The sequence below is a fragment of the Bactrocera oleae genome, chromosome 6, assembly GCF_042242935.1.
Source record: "Bactrocera oleae isolate idBacOlea1 chromosome 6, idBacOlea1, whole genome shotgun sequence".
NCBI classification, from domain to species: Eukaryota; Metazoa; Arthropoda; class Insecta; order Diptera; family Tephritidae; genus Bactrocera; species Bactrocera oleae.
The window spans coordinates 24,127,246-24,148,862 of record NC_091540.1 but is presented as its reverse complement, the minus strand read 5'-3'; the positions used below and the strand labels follow the sequence as shown (position 1 = coordinate 24,148,862).

The 21,617-nt window shown below is 34.4% G+C and overlaps 1 protein-coding gene across 1 annotated transcript; it reads right to left on the bottom strand.

Moving 5' to 3' along the window:
• Nucleotides 1-9,287: 9,287 nt before the first annotated feature.
• LOC118682526 (zinc finger BED domain-containing protein 5) lies at nucleotides 9,288-18,751 on the bottom strand. Its single transcript, XM_036371491.2, has 2 exons — nucleotides 18,059-18,751; nucleotides 9,288-9,476 (listed from the first exon to the last, which is right to left on the bottom strand). Exons 1-2 carry the CDS (start codon nucleotides 18,749-18,751, stop codon nucleotides 9,288-9,290), a joined length of 882 nt encoding a protein of 293 aa, XP_036227384.2.
• Nucleotides 18,752-21,617: the final 2,866 nt, after the last annotated feature.

Sequence of the window (21,617 nt, the reverse complement as noted above, 5' to 3'; positions counted from 1 at the left end):
AATACGTGTGGCACTTGGCGACTGCCGTGGTACAGCTATGGCATAGCTTTTTTTTATCAACTTATGCAATTATAATTATTTCTTTATTTTTTTCTCTTTGATATTAATTTAAGTTTCACTTTTTGAGCGTGGTGACCGATAAAACAAATGGTTTTCTTTTGTTGAATAAAATTTTTATCATTGAAACTATAGGTTTATGGTAACTGAAGTAAAAAACATTAGTTTGGGATGGATTCTTGTGGATCATTACTAATTTTCAAATTCAGTTCATCCGAAAGAAAAGTTGTCAATCGCTCTGATTTCTTCAGCGAAGTTGATGTTGAAATCGCCAGCCAAGATAAGTGGAAATTTATTACCATTAACAATCCAATGTTTCAAAAGGTGGGGTAGCTATTTACCAAAATAATAATTCCTGATTTAGTCCCCAGGCTCAAAGCACGCGATAGAAGCTATGCAATAGCATGATAATAAACTCGCTCATTCGACTTCTGCAAATAGATTGATTGTTTTTGATCGTCAATTCGATTTGTCACACAGTAAGAGCAACAACACACAGTCATTTTAAGAAGGTCGTTTGATTGTGGTCGTGCCCATCCCTGCATATGACGAACGATCAGAAATAACTTTCGAAGTTAAGAGCGGCAGAGCATAATGAAGTAATTTTGGCGAACAGAGAGCGAGTTCCTGTTAAAAGTGTAGGTGAAGTCAGCATAGTTTTAAATGTGAACTACCAAATTGTTTTTCGGTACGGAAAATAACAAAGACAAACAAAAATTTAGTAAGGTCAGAGAATGTTAATTCTATTCAAAAAATGGCGGCGCAAATGTTAAAAAGTACTAATTTGAGCTTCTCACAAGACGGAACCAGAGAATGTTGATGAGTAGAGAAGGAGCAAATGTTAAATGAAAACTTTTTGAGTACTAATTTGTAATTCCACAAGAGGGAACATCGAAAAGTATAACTTCGAAAAAGTAAAATACACCACACAATATGCGAAATGCTATAAATAGACACAACGAATATTCCTATATGAAAAATCGTTGCGCATACCTATTTAGATTTATGTTTTCAATTTCTATGATATGACAAATTTATAATTATGAAAAGCCTTCTTAATTATTGTAAAAATCTGTATTACCGGTAAAAACCCCAGAATTCATATTAAAATAAACATTTAATAAGCTAGTTTTCTAACTTATGTATGTGCGTTGCGTAAGCAATATACTTATTAAACAAATGATAATAATAAAACGGTGGCTAAGCGGCCACGTTTCCACTTTTGTGGTGGCTTAGGTCGTAAGCGGGAAGGGGTTAAGCACAATCCGAATACGAGCCTATACGTTCGAATCCTAAAACGAATTTTATTTAATTTTTTTATTTTATTAATTGGAGTCTAAGCATATCATAATTCAATTTCTTTAATAGCATATTTTACTTCCTGAGAAAATTAAAATATATTAGGAAAATATAATATGTTCATATGTTTAGGTTTATTGAATATTTCCTTATTATGCGTATTTACAAAAATGTGATAATCACACATACATTCTTAAATACACGTACGCTGATGCTTGCTTCTTCTTGCCCCGCACAAGCAATGACTTTTGTCAGAGAATGTTGATGAGTAGAGAAGGAGCAAATGTTAGCAGTACTAAAATGTTAATTGCTAAGAAGGAACATCGAAAACGCGCAAGTTCGAAAATAAAATGTCACCACAGCTGTCAATTTACGCAACGAACTACACCACTCTATAAGCAAAATGTATATACATACATATGCAGAGATGTTCTTTGAGATGCGCATAAACAAAAATTGAAATAATAAAAACGAAATTAATTGACTAATTGACTTCCGACAAGAAAATATAAATAATGAGGGAAATAATATGAAAATAGAATTAAAATATCATTTAATAAAAAAGGGTTTTAAAAATAAAAAAAGACTATATAAAAATATGATAGGATTTGAACTTAGGCGAAATATTTCACGTTGCAATAAACAAGTCTGCTATACAAGCAGCACCACAGACAATATTCATGCTTCTTTGACTAATCTGTGAACTCAAACAGCTATTGTTGTTTACTTGCTTCAATGTTCATATGCCTATATGTGAATATTCTTGAAATTGCCTTCCTTCATTCGCATGTCCAAATATATTTGCATATATGTACATATGTATGTCCATCAATATGTCTTTCGCAAAAAGTCAAACACTCGCGCAAGTGACAAAAAAAACGTAGACGCACCATCATCGGCCAATAATATTCAAGCGAACTCGCGGCATATTTTCTAAGTATTTCATATTACAACGACAACAAATTCATTCATAAGGAACGTGCGCTGCTTCAAAGCAAAGTGCGTTCGTTCATAACTCTGCGCCGCGCTATTTTTTCTGTGCGCCTGGTAAACCACATTTGGTTTTCATATAGAATTGCTACCACAAATGCGCATAAAAATGAATGAAATTGAATTTGAATTGAATGTCTTCAGTAAAATTGAAGAATCAGCAAAATTTCAATTTTACAATTTGTATCACTGAAAATCCTACCATCCCCCTCGCGTTTGTATGTTGCCAACAAGCTGCTTCCTCACAACATTTGCTAAAAATCAGAAATTGAAGAATTTGTCTGATGTTCACTTCAAAAAGGAGAATTGGCAACATGACCTCTTAGCGAGTTTAAATAATATTTACATTTTTGCATATTATGCACTATTTATGGCATTAAATTATAAAATTTATATCAAATTGACATTCATATGAAATCATTAACTACTTCTATATATTCTAAGCACAGTCCATATAGTACTTTTATATGTTTACTTATTATCATCATTTCATAGTTTGTCGATTTAGCCCATTTTATCTAAATACGACGCTATGAAAATGCAGCCCAATTGGTAATCGCAATATTTCAAAAGAGCATAAGTCAACTTTCAATAGCAAACCACTGCAAAAAGGACAAACGAGACAACATAGCCGATCGACATTGTCGCAAAATTGTCGATTGAAACAAATTTTGTCAACTCCGCGACGATGCGCAAAATTTGGCGTCAATATGTATGCGAGCTCGTTTGTATGTATGTATATAAATATGTATGTTTGTCGGCAAAGTCGTCATTTGGTTTTTTTCAACAACACAATGTCCGCGCGAACTCGCCGTTATTTCGTTGGCTTGCCACCATGCACATAGGCGTGTCAAGTGAGGGCTCATAATATATTGATATGTTGCTTAATTTGTATTGAAAAATACTGATGCATTTATGAATTATTTTCGTAATATAATATATATTATATATATATACCAATAAATTCATACCTATAATCGTTTTCAAACTGAATTCGATAAATAAAATATATATCTGAAATAATTATGTGGCGGTGCGCCCCAATCCTCCTTGCCTGCGATCGTTCAACTCGCAAAAAGCAAAAAGCGTAGACAAAAGTCATTGCTTGTGCGGGGCAAGAAGAAGCAAGCATCAGCGTACGTGTATTTAAGAATGTATGTGTGATTATCACATTTGTGTAAATACGCATAATAAGGAAATATTCAATAAACCTAAACATATGAACATATTATATTTTCCTGATATATTTTAATTATCTCAGGAAGTAAAATATGCTATTAAAGTAATTAAATTATGATATGCTTAGATTCCAATTAATAAAATAAAAAAATTATATACAATTTTAATTTTATGTATTTTACGATTCGAACGTATATGCTCGTATTCGGAATGAGCTTAACTCCTTCGCGCTTACGACATAAGCCACCACAAAAGTGGAAACGTGGCCGCTTAGCCACCGTTTTATTATTATCATTTGTTTAATAAGTATATTGCTTACGCAACGCACATACATAATTTAGAAAACTAGCTTATTAAATGTTTATTTTATTATGAATTCTGGGGTTTTTACCGGTAATACAGATTTTTAATTCAAAAGGTTTTTCATAATTATAAATTTGTCATATCATAGAAATTGAAAACATAAATCTAAATAGGTATGCGCAACGATTTTTCATATAGGAATATTCGTTGTGTCTATTTATAGCATTTCGCATATTGTGTGGTGTATTTTTCTTTTTCGAAGTTATACTTTTCGATGTTCCCTCTTGTGGAATTACAAATTAGTACTCAAAAAGTTTTCATTTAACATTTGCTCCTTCTCTACTCATCAACATTCTCTGCTTTTGTCTACGCTTTTTGCTTTTTGCGAGTTGAACGATCGCAGGCAAGGAGGGATTGGGGCGCACTGCCACATAATTATATCAGATATATATTTTATTTATCGAATTTAAACGAAAAACGATTATAGGTTTAAATTTATTGGTATTTATATTTTTACATATATATTAAGAAAATAAATCATTAATGCATTAGTACTTTTCAATACAAATTAGGCAACATATTAATATATTATGAATCCTCACTTGACACGCCTCTGTGCATGGTGGCAAGCCAAGAAAATAACGGCGAGTTCGCGCGGACATTATGTTGAAAAAAACGAAAAGACGACTTTGTCGACAATCATACATATTCACATACATGCATACGAGCTCGCATACATATTGACACCGAATTTTGCGCATCGTGGCGGAGTTGGCAAAATTTGTATCAATCGACAATTTTGCGACAGTGTCGATCGGCTATGTTGTCTCGTTTGTCCTTTTTGCAGTGGTTTGCTATTGAAAGTTGACTTATGCTCTTTTGAAATATTGCGATTACCAATTGGGCTGCATTTTCATAGCGTCGTATTTAGCTAAAATGGGCTAAATCGACCAACTATGATATAATGATAATAAGTACACATATAAAAGTACTGTAAGGAGTGTGCTTAGAGTATATAGAAGTAGTTAATGATTTCATATGAATCGCAATTTTATATAAATTTTATAATTTAATGCACTATATCATAATATGAATAAAATAAAAATATTATTTTAACTCGCTAATAGGTCATGTTGCCAATTCTCCTTTCTGAAGGGAACATCAGACAAATTCTTCAATTTCTGATTTTTAGCAAATGTTGTGAGGAAGCAGCTTGTGGGCAACATACCAACCCGGGGATAGGTAGCATTTTCAGTGATACAAATTGTAAAATTGAAGTTTTCTCGATTTACTGAAACCATTCAAATTCATTTTATAAACTTAATTTCGTAGGATTTGCATAGGAATTCTATATGAAAACCAAATGTGGTTTACCAGGCGCACAGAAAAAATAGCGCGGCGCAGAGTTATGAACGAACGCACTTTGCTTTGAAGCAGACGCACGTTCCTTATGAATTAATTTGTTGTCGTTGTAATATGAAATACATAGAAAATATGCCGCGATTTCGCTTGAATATTATTGGCCGATGATGGCGTCTAGGTTTTTTTTGTCTCTTGCGCGAATGTTTGATTTTTTGCGAAAGACATATTGAGGGACATATATATGTGTACATACATATATGCAAATATATTTGGACATGCGAATGAAGGAAGGCAATTTCAAGAATATTCACATATAGGCATATGTATATTTGAAGCAAGTGAAAAACAATAGTTTGTTTGAGTTCACAGATTAGACAAAGTGGACTAAATATTGTCTCTTGTGCTGCTTGTATAGCACACTTGCTTATTGCAGCGTGAAATATTTTGCCTAAGTTCAAATCCTATCAGATATTTTTATACTTTCGCAACCTGTTGCTACAGAGTATAATAGTTTTGTTCACCTAACGGTTGTTTGTATCACCTAAAACTAATCGAATTAGATATAGGGTTATGTATATATAAATGATCAGGATGAAGAGACGAGTTGAAATCCGGGTGACTGTCTGTCCGTCCGTCCGTGCAAGCTCTAACTTGAGTAAAATTGAGATATCTTTATGAAACTTGGTAGACATGTTTCTTGATACCGTGAGACGGTTGGTATTGCAGATCGGCGTAATCGGACCACTGCCACGCCCACAAACGCCATTATTCAAAAACAAATAAATTGCCATAACTAAACTCCACAACAAGATACAAGACTCTTATTTGGTATACAGGATCACAATAGGGAGGGGCATCTTAAGGGGCAGTTAAATTTTTGTTAAACGTGGGCGTGGTCCCGCCTATCTATATATATTCTTGATCTGGAGGATCTCCTCTATCCGCCCATACCCATTTTATACCCGAAAGCGTGGGACGTTATTCTAAAGCCGACCCTTATTTACATTTTCTTTTCATAAGTCAATTATTTTCCTTTTAATTATTTTAAGTTTTGATCATGCGCATATCAAAGAACATCTGTGGATATGTATGTATGTAAGTATGTTTGTTATTTGCTTATAGAGTGGTGTAGTCGTTGCGTACCCTGAAAGGTGTGGTGACATTTTATTTTCGAACGTGCGCATTTTCGATGCTCCCTCATATCAATTTACATTTTAGAACAGCTAACATTTGCTCCTTCTCTATCCATTAACATTCTCTGATAACAGTAAGCAGCACCCCTCAAACTGTAGACGATCAATTAAAATACCCAATAGGAACTTCTTACACAAATTATAGAGTTGATTTAGAATAAATACAAATATATTTTTTAATATCAATTGAAACTAAATTCTCTCAAAATGGAGGCAGCTACCATGCCACTTTTTCGACTCCTTTTAAACTGCATTAATGGAATTGCAGAGTTCAACGGACGTTTATTAGGCAAATTGAAGACATATTACCCACAATAACAACATTTGATGCTAATAATGAAAGAGTTTATTTTAATTATCAGAAAGGAAGATGCGTAGGAAAAACAAGGGAAATAATTCACAAATATGGACAAGATAGTAATTGGAAAACATTAAAACAAATACTTCTGAGCCTTTGCGGGGAAAAGAGAAGTTCAGCGGAACTTATGGATGAGTTGAAGACCATCAGTCTCGACTTAACGATAGAATATTATCATTTCAAAATCAATAAAACTAGAAATAAATTACACAATAGGATATTAGCATATAATGGTTTAAGTTTTTCAACTACAGAAGTTAATACAATAGTATAGCGCTAAAAACATTTAAAGAACACCTTCCCATGAAATCATTGGGAGTTATCGGCTGCCCCCACCTTCTGATGGATTAAATGGTAAATTAAATACCCACTGGATATTTTTCTGCGATAATTCAATTTGTATACGTATGCAGTCGAATACTTCTTGGCTTCTCGGTCAGCAACAACGAAATTCTTTCCATTCACAAAATTACGTATAGCAATGATACAGGAGTCGGTACTCAAGTCATGAGCCAGTGACAGTTAGTGGTCCAAAGTAATGGAGTCCTATGCAGCTAAACGGTCTCACATAGGGAGTGAGTCTGTCTACAGGAAGCAGTCCCATCCAAGAAGCTACCGGGGTAGCTTTGTTTAAACGGCATACACCACAACTGGCAATCAGCTAGCTGCTTCAATGCGTCTGAGGACGTCTTCTTCGTATTCTGTTGACCGTTTTCGACGAACTAGATCCCTGTTGCATACATTTCAAGTTGTACTAGGTGGCATAAGGCGTATTAGTAGCTTCGTCGTTCAATTAGAAACGCTTGTAGTGGCTAATATCTCTGCTATTCTATGCTGTACGAAAGGCTTGTAACGACGATGCTTACTTTGAATCCATTTGACGACCGTTTTTGAGTCACTGCGCAGAATACAGTCTATGATATCAAGAGAATGTTCATCGCGGATGCACATGAGACGACTGCCCAAAAAAGCTGACTGAAGTTCAAGCCGTGGAACAGTAAGCTTTTTCATTGGCACGCATTTTGACTTAGAGGAAACGAATGTTACATCACGTTTACCCGATGGAGTTTGTGATCGAAAATAGGCAACAGTGTCGAAGGCATCTTCTCTAGCGTCGACAAATATGTGAAGTTGAAGTATTTGAGGTACACCATTTCCAGAATAAAAACGAGGTATGGTGTATTCCACAACCTCTGATAGTTGTTTACGCTACTTCTCCCAGACAGTGTTAACGTCGTGTTTCCATAACTCACGCATAAGCAGTTTGGCGCCAACGACTAAGTTGTTCAGAAATCCTACAGGGTCGAAAATGCTTAGGAGTTCTCTTTTAGACGGACGTCTTTCTCCATTTACCACTGCTTCACGATTATTATGGAATTTCAATTTAAAACCGAAACCTTCTTTGTTATTTATTGGACGTGAGACATCAGTACCATTGAGTGTGCCAACTACCCTTGATGCATTTGATGAAAGATTGCGAAGCTCAAAACAGCATCCATATGAATCGCTCGGACATTTTGGGATATAGAAATGGCCTCCTCTTCCGGGCAGAAGCTATCAACGAAATAATCGAAATAGTGGTGGTTCAATATCGCCTTAACTGCACGGGCAGTGGTTCTGTGATCATCTTAATGCTCCAGCGCGTTAACTTATTTTGACATATTCTGTGGCATGGTGAACAGGCAGTACCAAACAGCATCACGCACATTTCGTAAACCTCCAGCCGATGAGAAGCGTCACAACTACGCAAGAGAAACCGCTGTGCGCATCTATTGTCTTCGCGTATAAGGAGTTTGTGGAACATCTCCTTGATGTCTCCACATACAGCTACCGCGCCTTCACGAAAATGGAATAATATCGACGGCAAGGGCCGATATTCTTGTGGACCCTTCAGGAGCTGCAATTTGAGGGAGACTCCACTCACCTCAGGAGCGGCGTCAAATACCATGCGCAGCTTTCCGGAATTGTTGGGATTACAACGGCAATATGTGGCAAATACCAAGTTTTAGGGGTAGACATAGCGGCTCCTACTAGCAACAATTTCCGAGCATATTTCTTTCTGACGTAGGACTTTATGATGTTCTTTTGCTAAGTGGCGAAAATTGCATCTCGACGCATCCTTTGCTCTATGCTGACTAGACGTTTCTACGCCATGTTGTAGCAATCAGGTAACCTTATGTTGTCAGTTCTCTATATGAGACTTGTTTCAAATCGTCCATCTACTCGACAAGTGTAGAACTTCAGGATAGCTCTGGCCCGAGTGTCCGCTTCGGCTCTGACACCGAAATTCTCGGTCTTGAAGAAGTCAGCTAACATATTGTGGAGAGACTGATCAGCTTGGCGGTTTATAAATAAACACAATGCTGGAGAGGGTAGCGTAGTTGAAGTTGGACCAAACACCACCCATCCCGGTATTGGCAATAAATGGATCATGCGGGTTTACCTTCATAGTTGTCGATGGTAATCCCAAATGGCAATGATCAAGAGCAATCAATAGTCTGGGCCTGGCCCGGGAATAAGGTTGTACTGGAAGTCGGCTTACATGTTTAAAGTTGGTCCGAATAGGTGGAATTTCCTTTACAGGGGCCAGTTGGCTGCGGATCAACTATATATTCTATAGGATCGGCTGGTAAATCCGTGGCTATATTGGCGGTGACTGATGCATAGTTACCCTGGCTGGGTTTTGACGATGCTGCAGGATCACTGCCATCCATGCCTGGCGAACTGGCTGAAGTCTGGCGGCGGTGACTTACCCATCGAAAATTAATTTCACAAACCAAACACGCAAACGTACGGTCATGCGAAATAAAGAATTTGTCACCGATAAAGTGAGGCGAATTTAACGCGTATTTGGTTTATTTTTAAATACACAAGCATTTAAATTAACAAAGAATTATGATATATTTCACTTACCGCAGTGTGTCCATCCACCTTCCTGGCTGGCTGATCGATGACAAAGCTCGAATATGATTTGCCATAGCTTGTATGCACAAATATTGTCATTTACCGTACAGATCAGCACAGGAGAATAGGCAGTTTCCCTTCTCACACAGCAGTTTACAAACAACAAGCATGTAGATAACTTAATATATAATATTTAGTTTCTGCCTACCTGTTTATGCGAAGGAAGAATGGCAAACATATACTTACAAATGTATATCGCACAAACAAGGAAACAGAAACTGTATAGCGGAAAATGTATGTATGTAAATGGAATGCGAGACAATATATGCCCTAATATAATATATTATCAAAAGAAGAAATTGAAAGATTCAATATTTGTATTTAAAAATTAAAACCCGTAGAGACAGGACTCCTCTCATATGTCATAAAGATCTAACACTAATAACTCCATTAAGATGGAAATCAAAACAACAGAGAAATTGTACTTAAAGAAAATGCATTAAAAATTTGTTATTATTGTAAAATTAAGATTAGAAATAAATCATATCAAAACAAAAAGGATATTCTAGAAGAAAAAAAAAGAAACTGATGCATTACAGTTTCAAAAAGTAATAAATTTCTCAGAGAAATTAACAAACAAAAAAAATATAAATAAACTTTAAGAATTAAAAATACATAAAAATATAAACTATGGCATAAGCGAACTAAGCAATATGAATCTTGGTAATATGTATAATATATTTAAATGTGTAACAAAAATATGTAAACGTAAAATTTAATTAAAATTCAATATGATTAGCTCGTTTTTAAGTCCACAACATGAGAAAAATAAAATAGAAACAACAATGTAGAAGAAAAAGCTAAAACAAAAAAAAATTATAATAAGATGTAAGTTTACACTAATTGAGAAAATACAAATAATAAATAACTTTGTAGCATTCCGGTGTGAGCCCCAAATTTTAAAATAATTAAAAATTAGTTATTTATCTAGGGTGGAGGAGTCACATATTGACATAAATTGAGTCGTAAATGTGGATAGCGCAGATTGTGCTATATCGTCAGATATACATATGTATGTTAGTTTCCGACTCATACAGTATTGTTTGAAAGGTCAAGATCGACGGACTGTCTTGTATATTAGAAAATTTACACATGGAAAACAATTAGTAATTTTTTAAAATAAATTATTATGTATGTATATACACATAGCCAATAAAGTCTTCGTTCACCCGACACATTTTTTAAGTGAAGTAAAAACACAATGTAAATACATAGGTAAATCAGTTAAAATTTTTTGCATGCATTTTTTCTTTATATTCTTAAGTTCAAAATGCAAAACAAAAATGTACATATATTCCTATTTTCATTTGTGAGATAACGGGATTTTAGTGTAATAACAAGTAAATATAGGCACCAGAAAGTCTGCGTTCAGTTAGCTTGAATTGTAAATACCGTTACTTCTCATGAATTTGTTCCTTCTTTTAGCGTAGATTCTATTGTGTTTTAATATAGTAAGTCGTTGAAAGAGCTCGTGACGCGTTTTAATAATATTTAAGATTTATAATCTAATAATATTAGATTTTGCTAATAATTACAAAAATACATACAAATGTAAGTCGCCGGAATTCTGGAGACAAATAATATTTTCGGATGAAAGCAAATTTTGCATTTTTGGCATAAAAGGTCGACAAATTGTGTGGCTTGTCAGCTTGTGTGTGTCAGCTTGAATTTATTGAATCCACAATGAATAAGTGATATTTGAACATTTTAAAAAACAATTTGAAACAACGTGCAGAGAATATTGGATTATCTTTGACGTTTTGGTTCCAGCAAGATAATGACCTGAATCATACTGCGAAAATAGTTAGACTTTGGCCGGCCAGATGGCGGTTTTGACGTTAAAATTCCGTTTTTTTTTTAATTGTTTACGACACGCTGGACAGAAGAATACGTACTTCCAATAGTTTGCCCAATTTTTCTGAAACTTTCGCCTTCTTTTCACATCTTAATTTGTTTTTCCGACAGACTAATTTCTTTTCCTTTAGTTTCCATTTTTTTAAATATTATTAAAACGCGTCACGAGCTCTTTAAATGACTTATTATAAAGGAACAAATTCATGAGAAGTAACGGTATTTACAATTCAAGCTAACTGAACGCAGACTTTCTGGTGCCTATATTTAATTGTTATTACACTAAAATCCCGTTATCTCAAAAATGAAAATAGGAATACACATTTTTGTTCTTGCATTTTAAATTTAAGAATATAAAGAAGAAATACATGCAAACAATTTTAACTGATTTACCTATGTATTTACATTGTGGTTTTACTTCACTTAAAAAAATGTTTCGGATGAACGCAGACTTTATTGGCTATGTGTACGTATGTATATACTTACATTTATTAAATTTGAAGTGTTATTTGGCTTCAACATGCCAAGTCGGCTTGATCAACTTCAAAGAATTATAGAGCGGGCTCATCGTAGATGTTCTTTCATCACCTTGTCCACTTTTTGTATGTGCTTTTTGGTTAAAGGCCTCCTAAAAAAATGTTTATTATGCAATTCGTTTTGTACTATTTCACAGGAGCTTACGCGAAAAGAGCAGCGAACGATGTATCATTTGCGTGCCACACTGATCGCGTCATTTTTAATAAGTCGGACATTCCAGGGAGCTTCTCGCAAATTCTTGTCTTCCACGCCCACAAAACGCCATTAATCTAAAACGTGTAAAGTGCTATAACTAAGCCATAGTATATTAAGATACAGAGCTCTAATTTGGCACAACGAATCTAATTAAGGAGGGGCACCTGTAATTTGAAAATCTTGAAAGAGTGGGCGTGATCCCCAATAAGTTTAATATAAATATGTATATCCCAAACCAATAAGCTATATCACCCAAATTTGCACAGTAAATATTTTCAACCGGAAATCGGATAATAACCCCTCGAACTCCCTATGTAGCGGTTTTGTTAAAAACTACTAAAAGTGTAAATCAGTAACTAAATGCGTCAGACACCGCCCACTTTTAGGTGAAATCACATGTATCTCGGAATCTGCTCGACTGATTTTAACCAAACTCATTACAACACATTCTTACAATATTCCGATGTTACAGTGCGAAGAACAGAGAGAAAATCGGATCACAACCACGCCTACTTCCCATGTAACACAATTTTAAATTCCATCTTCTTTCACATTCTAGTATACAAATAAAGCACCAATTAGTATATCGGAATAAAACTTTGCACGAATAGTCCCTATAAAATGTGCTACCTTATTACCAAAAATTGTTCAAATCTAACAAAAACTGTTCAAGCCCCTAGGTACGGAATATGCGGACCCAAGTGCCTATAGTTGACGTTTTATCGAAAATATCGGTCAATGTGTGAGATATATAATTCGGAGAGAATGATTTTCTGATGATAGTATGTCTGCGTATTAAAAATAGGGTGAATCGGGTCAATATTTCCCTTAGCCCCCTATATTTAATGTAAATATTTTCGAACTTCCGTGTAACCTTATACCGCATATATCAGCCAATATGTGAGTTATCTCAATAAAAATGAGAGAGCGTATTTTCCTAATAAAAGTGTATCTTTGTGCCTTTTCTCAACATGATGGTACATCTGTCGTAAGAACACATGAAAAGTTACAAGTCATTCTGTCAATTAATTCTTCGTTTACAAGCCATTTGAAGTTGACCTGTCAGAGTATTTTTTTAATATGAAAAAAAAATTGAATATCGCCCAGTGATTAGATTCTTTGTTTTGAAAGGTTTAAAAGCAAAGGGAATTTATGAACAATTGTTAGAAGTGTATAAAGAGTCCTCACCGCACCGTTGAATTTTGGGTTGGTGAACTTAAACGTGGTCGTACAAGTACCGCAACCACACCAGAAATCATTGAGCATGTTCCTAATATTGTTAGTGAAGATCCAAGTTTGACTAAGCGTGAAATTGCTAATGTCAAAAGCATTTCAAACGAACGAGTACTTCATATTTTACAAGGAGAATTACATATCTAAAAGCTGTTTGGAAAGTTAGTGCCCAACACGTTAACAATTCAACCAAAACTGGATCGAAAACAATAATAATTTCTGATCATAATTTGGAGCGTTTTAATCAGTATTTAACCGATTTCTTGCGTAATTTAATAACTATGGAGCTATATATGAGCTTTGTATCTACCACCATGATCCTAAATTGAATCAAGAACGTTTACAACTGGTTGTTCAGTTCCAAAGCAGGTGAAGTCACAACGATCAGCAAAGAAAGTTATGGTATCAGTTTTGTGGGATGCGAAAGGAATCTTTTTGATTGATTATCTGCAGAAAGGTAAAACAATCAACTCCAAATATTATTGCAGCCTTTTGGATCAGCTGGATGAAAAAATTTGTGAGAAAAGACGTGGTTTGCAGCACAAATAAATAATTCTTTTATAAAGACAATGCACCAATGGTGTTTTAACAATGACAAAACTGAACGAATTAAAATACGTATTCAGATTTGGCTCCCAGCGACTACTACTTCCTCAGAAAACTGAAACAATTATTTCGTGGAAAGCTTTTTTCGTCGAATGAAAAAGCTATTACAGCCCTAGACGGGTATTTACCCAGCTTCCGGAAAGTCATTATAGGGAGGCATAAAATTATTGGAAAATCAATAGAATAAGTGTACTGAAGTTAAGGGAGATTATATTGAATAAAAAAATATATTTTAATAATAACCCAACGATTACCCTCCTCCCGCCAAACCGACGCGAGGGGCGCAATCCGCATACGTGCGGAATTAGCCGAGTCAGAAAAGACAAGACAGTTTTTTAAGTGTTGAGATCTAAAACTGCTCAGCTACAGAAACAAAAATTTCAACAGCTAAGATTTATAGTTACAATATAATATATTGTTACATTTGCATTCATTAAGAGAAAACAATAAAGTCTTTTTAATTTTGAAAAGTGAGTCAGATAAGTCAAATGTGCTGGAATGAGAATTAAAATCATGACATATGTATGTATACAGCGGAATGGCTCGTTTAGTTCAAAATTTAATCTACAGGATTTTAACAGTAAAGGTCTAAACTGCCTCGAAAAGCGAATCGGGATATTAAATTTAATTTCAGACAGGAGAATAGAACTACAAACTGTTCTATTCAAGATTTTCACTAAGAATATTATGCCAAGCATTTCCCTACGACTAGAAAGTGTAGGTAGATTAATAAGTTTTAAACGACTAGTGTATGGAGGTAGGCTTACCTTAGAATCCCATCGGAAATGCGCTAAGGCAAAAAGTAAAAATTGTTTTTGAACAGACTCTAACTTGTCACAATGGATTTGGTAGTTAGGGTTCCTAGCACAACAGAGCCATATTCCAATATAGGTCTAACCAAAGTTGTAAAAAGTGTTTTAGTAATATACGGGTCTCTAAATTCTTTAGACCAACGTTTAACAAAACTGAGGACAGGACTGCTTTTAAGACCGTGGGATCAATATGAAGACTTAAACTAAGCTTAGGGTCTATATTAACTCCCAAATCAACATACAATAGTTAAAAGCTTGCTCTAGAATAAGGTGTTTTATTACATAAGAAGAGGGGTGCACAGATCTACGGGAAAAGCACATAGTCTTACATTTATTCAGATTCAATGGCACATCATTTCTATCACACCATGCAACCATGTTGTTTAAGTCTGTTTGCAACAGACACCTTTGTTCAGTTGAAGTGTATGATTTAAAAAGCTTTACGTCGTCAGCGTATAATAAAATTTTTGAGAATTCAATTACTGAAGAAATATCGTTAATAAACAACAACAACAGAATCGGGCCAAGATGACTACCTTGCGGAACACCTGAAGAAACATTAATTGTATCTGAAGGTGTATCCTCAAATATCACTCGTTGTGTTATAAAGATAGGAAGCTACCCATTGAAGAAATCTTGGCTGAAAGCCCAGCAGATCAAGTTTATGTATGAGAATCGAGAGGTTTACTTTATCGAAAGCTTTGCTAAAGTCTGTGTATATAACATCCGTTTGCTTATATTCCCTAAAACCCAATGATACATGGTTTATAAATTCAAGCAAGTTTGTTAGAGTCGATTTCCCGTTACGAACTCCATGCTGAGATTAGGAAATTAACGGTGAAATCGAAAAGGTTATATGGTCAGTGATGATTGCTTCAAAAAGTTTAGGTATAACTGATAGTTTTGCGATACTTCTATAGTTTTCAATGTTGGATCTAAATCCACTTTTATGCAGTGGAATTATAAATGACTGTTTTCATATTGAAGGAAATATACCGTGTTTAAGAGAGGAATTAAATATCCTTGTCAAAGGCAAGTAAATATATTTGGCACTATTTTTTAGGAAGCATGAGGGTATCATGTTTGGGCCGTAACTAAAAGATGGTTTTAACTTATTTCAATTAAGTAGGACGTCTTCTTCAGAAATAATTGGAGCGTTAATTAAAGTATTCGAACACAGCACGTGCTGATAAGAAAAAGTTTTGGAAGAATTATTACAGTATTTTGACTTGAAAAATTCTGCAAACATATTGAAAACATTGTCAGTTGAAATGATAGATTTGTATTTCATCGCAGACGGAAATTTGAAAATCCTGCGTTTGGAGTTGTGGAGTTTTGGATTACTTACGGTTTTTTTTAAATGTTTAAAGGCTCGAGTTTTTCCGTTTTTCAAGTTATGTAACTTTTTCGAAGACCACGGACTTCTACTTTTACAATATATTTCGTACCAAAAACGGTATTTTTTCATTTCGAGCGCAGAAGCTTTTCAATCAACCTGTATGTTGTATTGCCAAAAATAGATAAAATCGGGTCAATATTACCCCTATCTCTTATAAAGCTAACATAAGATTTTCAAACTTCCGGTTGGCCTTATGCCATATACAAGTATATCAGTCAATATGTAAGATATCTTAGCAAAATTAACCATGAACTATAGTTCAACGTATAATATTGGATATACTATAGCAGTGGTTCTCAAACTTTTTTAATGACGGAACCCTTTTGGGAAGCAAAATACTTGATGGAATCCTACAATGAAACAATTGTTTTTATAAGTGTATTCTTTATTAATCAGCATAATAAAAGGAAAATGTAACAGTGACTAATTATTATTCACTTCACCACTTGGCAAGGACAATAATAGAAAACTTTAAAAAAGAAAAAATCTAACTAGTGCGAGGTATGAAACTGTTTTTTATTTTTCATCAATTGGTTGATATCAGGTTTGATGGAAGAAAGTTGGAGTCTCATATCAGCTTCGGCGTCCAGTCTATTGCGATATTTTGTTTTTGTGGCTGCATAAGTAGAAAATCCTGTCTCGCACAAATATGTAGTTGGGAACGGGAGAAGAATATCCAGAGCCATTTGGCCAAGCATTGCATATTCATCTTGGATTCTGCACCAAAATTCATTGAGAGGCGTCATTTTGAATAGTGACTCCATACTTGTATCGGATGACATTTCTAAAAGAGATCATATATCTCGTTTGACATGTTTTCAGGCTTTTCCAAATTAGGTAAAAAAGGATTATGAATCCATGAATTCACTTTAATTTTTGTATTGTGTTCTTCGGGAAAATACTTTTCAAAAGATGCGCGCAACGAACTGAGATAATTGACCAATTCTGCAAACATATCATCTTCGAACATTTCTAAGTCGTTTTCGCTTATAAACTCACCGAGTAACGTAAAGCTTTTTATTTCTTTCTTACCAATGCAAATGATCCAAAAATCTAATTTTCTTTTAAAAGCAGTTATTTTATTATAGGCCTGAAACACTGTTACCTGTTTGCCTTGCAACGATAAATTCAATTCGTTAAGTTTTTGAAAGATATCCGCCATAAAAGACAATCGAAACAACCAATTTTTATCATACAAACGGTCCTTCAAATTAAAAGAAGTATGTGCTGAAAGAAACATTTGTAACTCGGCTCTGAGTTCAAATAGCCTTGTTAAAGTTTTACCCCGAGACAGCCATCGCACTTCTGTATGGAGCAGCAGTGTTTTATGTTTGTTGCCATAATCTTCACACAATAATGAGAACAATCGGGATTGTAGTGGTCGTGATTTAATAAAATTAATTATTTTTACAGCTTTATCCATAACTAATTTTAGATTTGACGGCATTTGCTTCATCGCAAGTGGTTGTCTATGCAGAATACAATGACTGGAACTACAATTAGGTGCTTTATTTTTCATTCGTGACACTGCTCCTGCTGTTTTACATGTCATCGCCTTGGCCCCATCTGTACAAATGTCAATACAATTGTTCCAACTGAGATTATTTTCTTCAAAGAATATATTTATTTTATTAAAAATTTCTTCCCCGGTAGTGTTTGTAAGCAGCGGTGAACACATACGCATGTCTTCTTCAAAAGAACTTTTATATAGATATCTCACAATAACCAGCAGGGTAGCCAAACCAGCGACATCAGTCGACTCGTCCATTTGCAAGGCGAATCGTGTATTTTGTAGACGTGTAACTAGTTCTTGTTTGACGTAGTTTGCCAGATCATGGATTCGTCGTGAAACAGTATCGTTTGATAGCGGAACAGTAGATAGATGCTTTGCAGATTTTTCATCGAGCATACATTTTGTTATGTCTAATACACATGGTTTTATTAAATTCTCAGCGCTAGTGTGCGCTTCAACTGCTTGTGCAATGCGATAGCTAACTAAATATGATGCCTCCGTGGCCTTTTCGTTGATAGTTTGTGTTACATGCATCATATTTTTTTGACTTTCTAATAACTGATATTTTTTGCGAACAAAAAATTCTTTATTCTTGTCTTTAGACTCGGGGTGTACAGTTTCTAAATGTCGGCGCAATTTGGCAGGTGCCATGGAACTATTAGGAAGCAGTTTACTACAGAGCATGCAGAGAGGTGAGCCGTTGGAATCAACAAATCCGAAACTGATATAAGATTCATCATACTTCCTTATTTTCGTTTTTGAAACCGTCAAGCTTGACGTCGAGGCATCATCTTCTGGATCGGTGATTGCTATATTCTTCGCGCGCACTGCTTTTGAACATTCAGCGTTATTAGAAGATGTTATTGCAACACGTTTAACACCTTTAAGCCAACGTTCCATTCTTCTTTATTTATAATGTTACACGTCAGGATAGTGGGGTTTAAATAATGCACAATAGTTACTGCGTATAAGAGACTAAATTTAGCACCTATAGTGAAGAAATGTACCGATAAAACTGAGACAACAGAATACAGCAGGCAGTAAAACAATGAACACTAGTTTCTCGCTAGCGAGCTTGTAAGTAGGTAGTAACTTATCGCTCCGAACGCTAATCGTCAACTGACGACGCGCGACGCGCAATCGCCGCTTTTATACTTAGTCCTAGACTCGATCTCGAATATTCTCAAAAATACTCGAGTCGGTGCTTTTGATAAACAAAAAGCAAAAATAAAAACAGAAATTTAAAAATTGCGTTGAAAACAATATCGAGTTTATCCTTTAAAAGTTAGAGGCGAAAGTCGCTTGTTGACAACTATAGTGCTAATTCAGAGGCGGCTTTTATCAAAGAAACTGCGCGCTCACAAGTATTCAAGGTATGACCTATCGCCAGCGGCAAACTTAAGTACGTTCGAACAACAAAAATTGTGTATGTATTTGGGTAAAACTATGACACATTATAAGTTTTGTTGTCACATGGGGGAGGGTACGCGCATTACACAGACCGGCAAACTTAGAGCGAACGGGTTGTACAAGTAAAAAATTGTTGATACCAAACTTATGACATTTTGTACCAGCTATTGTAACACATGTTTGTACAAATACAAATAAAAAAATAAATAACGTTCATAGCGTTTTGTCTCAGAGATAGGTCTTTTGATTTTTTTTTTCTAAATTCTTGTGGAACCCCGACAGAGGTATCACGGAACCCTAGGGTTCCGCGGAACACACTTAAAGTATAGCTGTACTATAGTTTAATGCCGAAAATATGTGAATTTAGTCTTCGAATTACCCGTTGTTTTCGTTTTTTTCAAACCTAATGCCGGACATGTCGTTGAATGTGTGAGTTATATATTTGTAAAATTGGTTGAAAATATGATCTTAAGTATACCTCAGCAATGTCAAAATTAACTCAATCAGCGCATCCCTTCTTCTGTCCGCAATATAATCTGTATAATAATTTCCGACTTCCCATATAATTATTTTCATATAATTAAATGAACAAGTTTTTTTACAAGGAAAATGAATGAAATTGGTCTAGACATTGGTCCTTATATATCCCTAAAATAATAAATTGCGATCCTCTGGCTCCAACTTATCTTCTTCAGTTGAGTTTAGATCCCATATACTTATCTTATTGGAAGATTATTTTAATACAATTTTAGCTGACGAGAAGTATAATATAGTAATAAAACTAAGTGAGTCTGTGACCTATAATATAACTTAATAAAATACCAAATTTGATTGTAATCCATCTACGATTTCATCGAATAATTAATGTTTAATTGTTGCACAACATTTTTTAAAATAATGTTTTCTTAACATTTGAAATTTTTTTCCCTGCTTTGATCCTTACAAGTTGCCAGAGTATAATATGTTCGGTTACTTCCAAGCTTAGCCCTTTCTTACTTTTACTTAACAGATTTTTTATTTCCCATATAAATAAATATTGAATGAGTGCGAAGGAAAAAATATATTGGTCATTAATGCCAATAGAAACATCGCAGAAAGGGAAATAAAAATACTAGTGAAATATGCAAGTAATTTGCATGTTTAAAGGACAGAGGTAAGTTGACATAAATTTGTAAAATTTTATAAATTTATTTTTAACTATTTTTTTTACTTTTTCTAGCATAACAATCAACGTAGAAAAATAGGATGTTAAGAGGGGTATGGTTGGATAGAGGAGATTATCCAGATCACGAATATATATAATTATTGCCACCGGAAACTTATAGTTTTCGAGATATTTGCATTTTAAGTTGAAAATTTCACAAATTTCATTTTATAATTTCCCGATTTATGGTTATTTTTTCTTTTATATTATGCACTTATTATACACTAACTTTTCACATCAATGTTTCTACATATTTATTTTATATTAAATATTTAAGTATTTGCTTTAAATAAGCATTTAATTTCGTAATATGAACAATAACAAATGGCTTCTATGTTGTCAGATAATAAGTGTTGTCATATCTATTATATATATATATATAAATATATATTGTGAAAGCGAATTAAAATGAACAATAAGAGAGGATTACCCCAAATACATGAACTATAATTTTGTTCATTCCCTTCTATTGATAAATTATGGTATTGGATTGGCCAGGGTTATTTTTTTAAAGCCTTTTTTTTTTTGTCCTTTTTTTTAAAGCGTGAGGTGAAAGAAGTTTGACGCGATTAAATTATGAACACCCCGGTGTTGGACCGACCAGGGTTATTTTTTTGAAGCGCGGCCGAAGGCCGCCAGTGCAAATAAAAAATCTTAACTAAAAAAAAAGTAATGTTAAAGAGAATATATCACTCTCTATAAACTTCAATTTTCATTAAGGATAATTACAATAACGGTGAAGATTTTGAAAATTTTATATACGAATACTTATGAACACCCCGGTGTTGGACCGACCAGGGTTAATTTTTTGAAGCTCGGCCGAAGGCCGCCAGTGCAGAAAGAAGTTTGACGCGATTGAATTATGAACACCCCGGTGTTGGACCGACCAGGGTTATTTTTTTGAAGCGCGGCCGAAGGCCGCCAGTGCAAATAAAAAATCTTAACTAAAAAAAAAGTAATGTTAAAGAGAATATATCACTCTCTATAAACTTCAATTTTCATTAAGGATAATTACAATAACAGTGAAGATTTTGAAAATTTTATATACGAATACTTATGGCGTAAAAATATAGTAAATCAGCATCATGATCCATTTGTGAAATTATCAGATGCAATAAAACATACGTTTAAGCCATAAAACCTTTTTCTTTT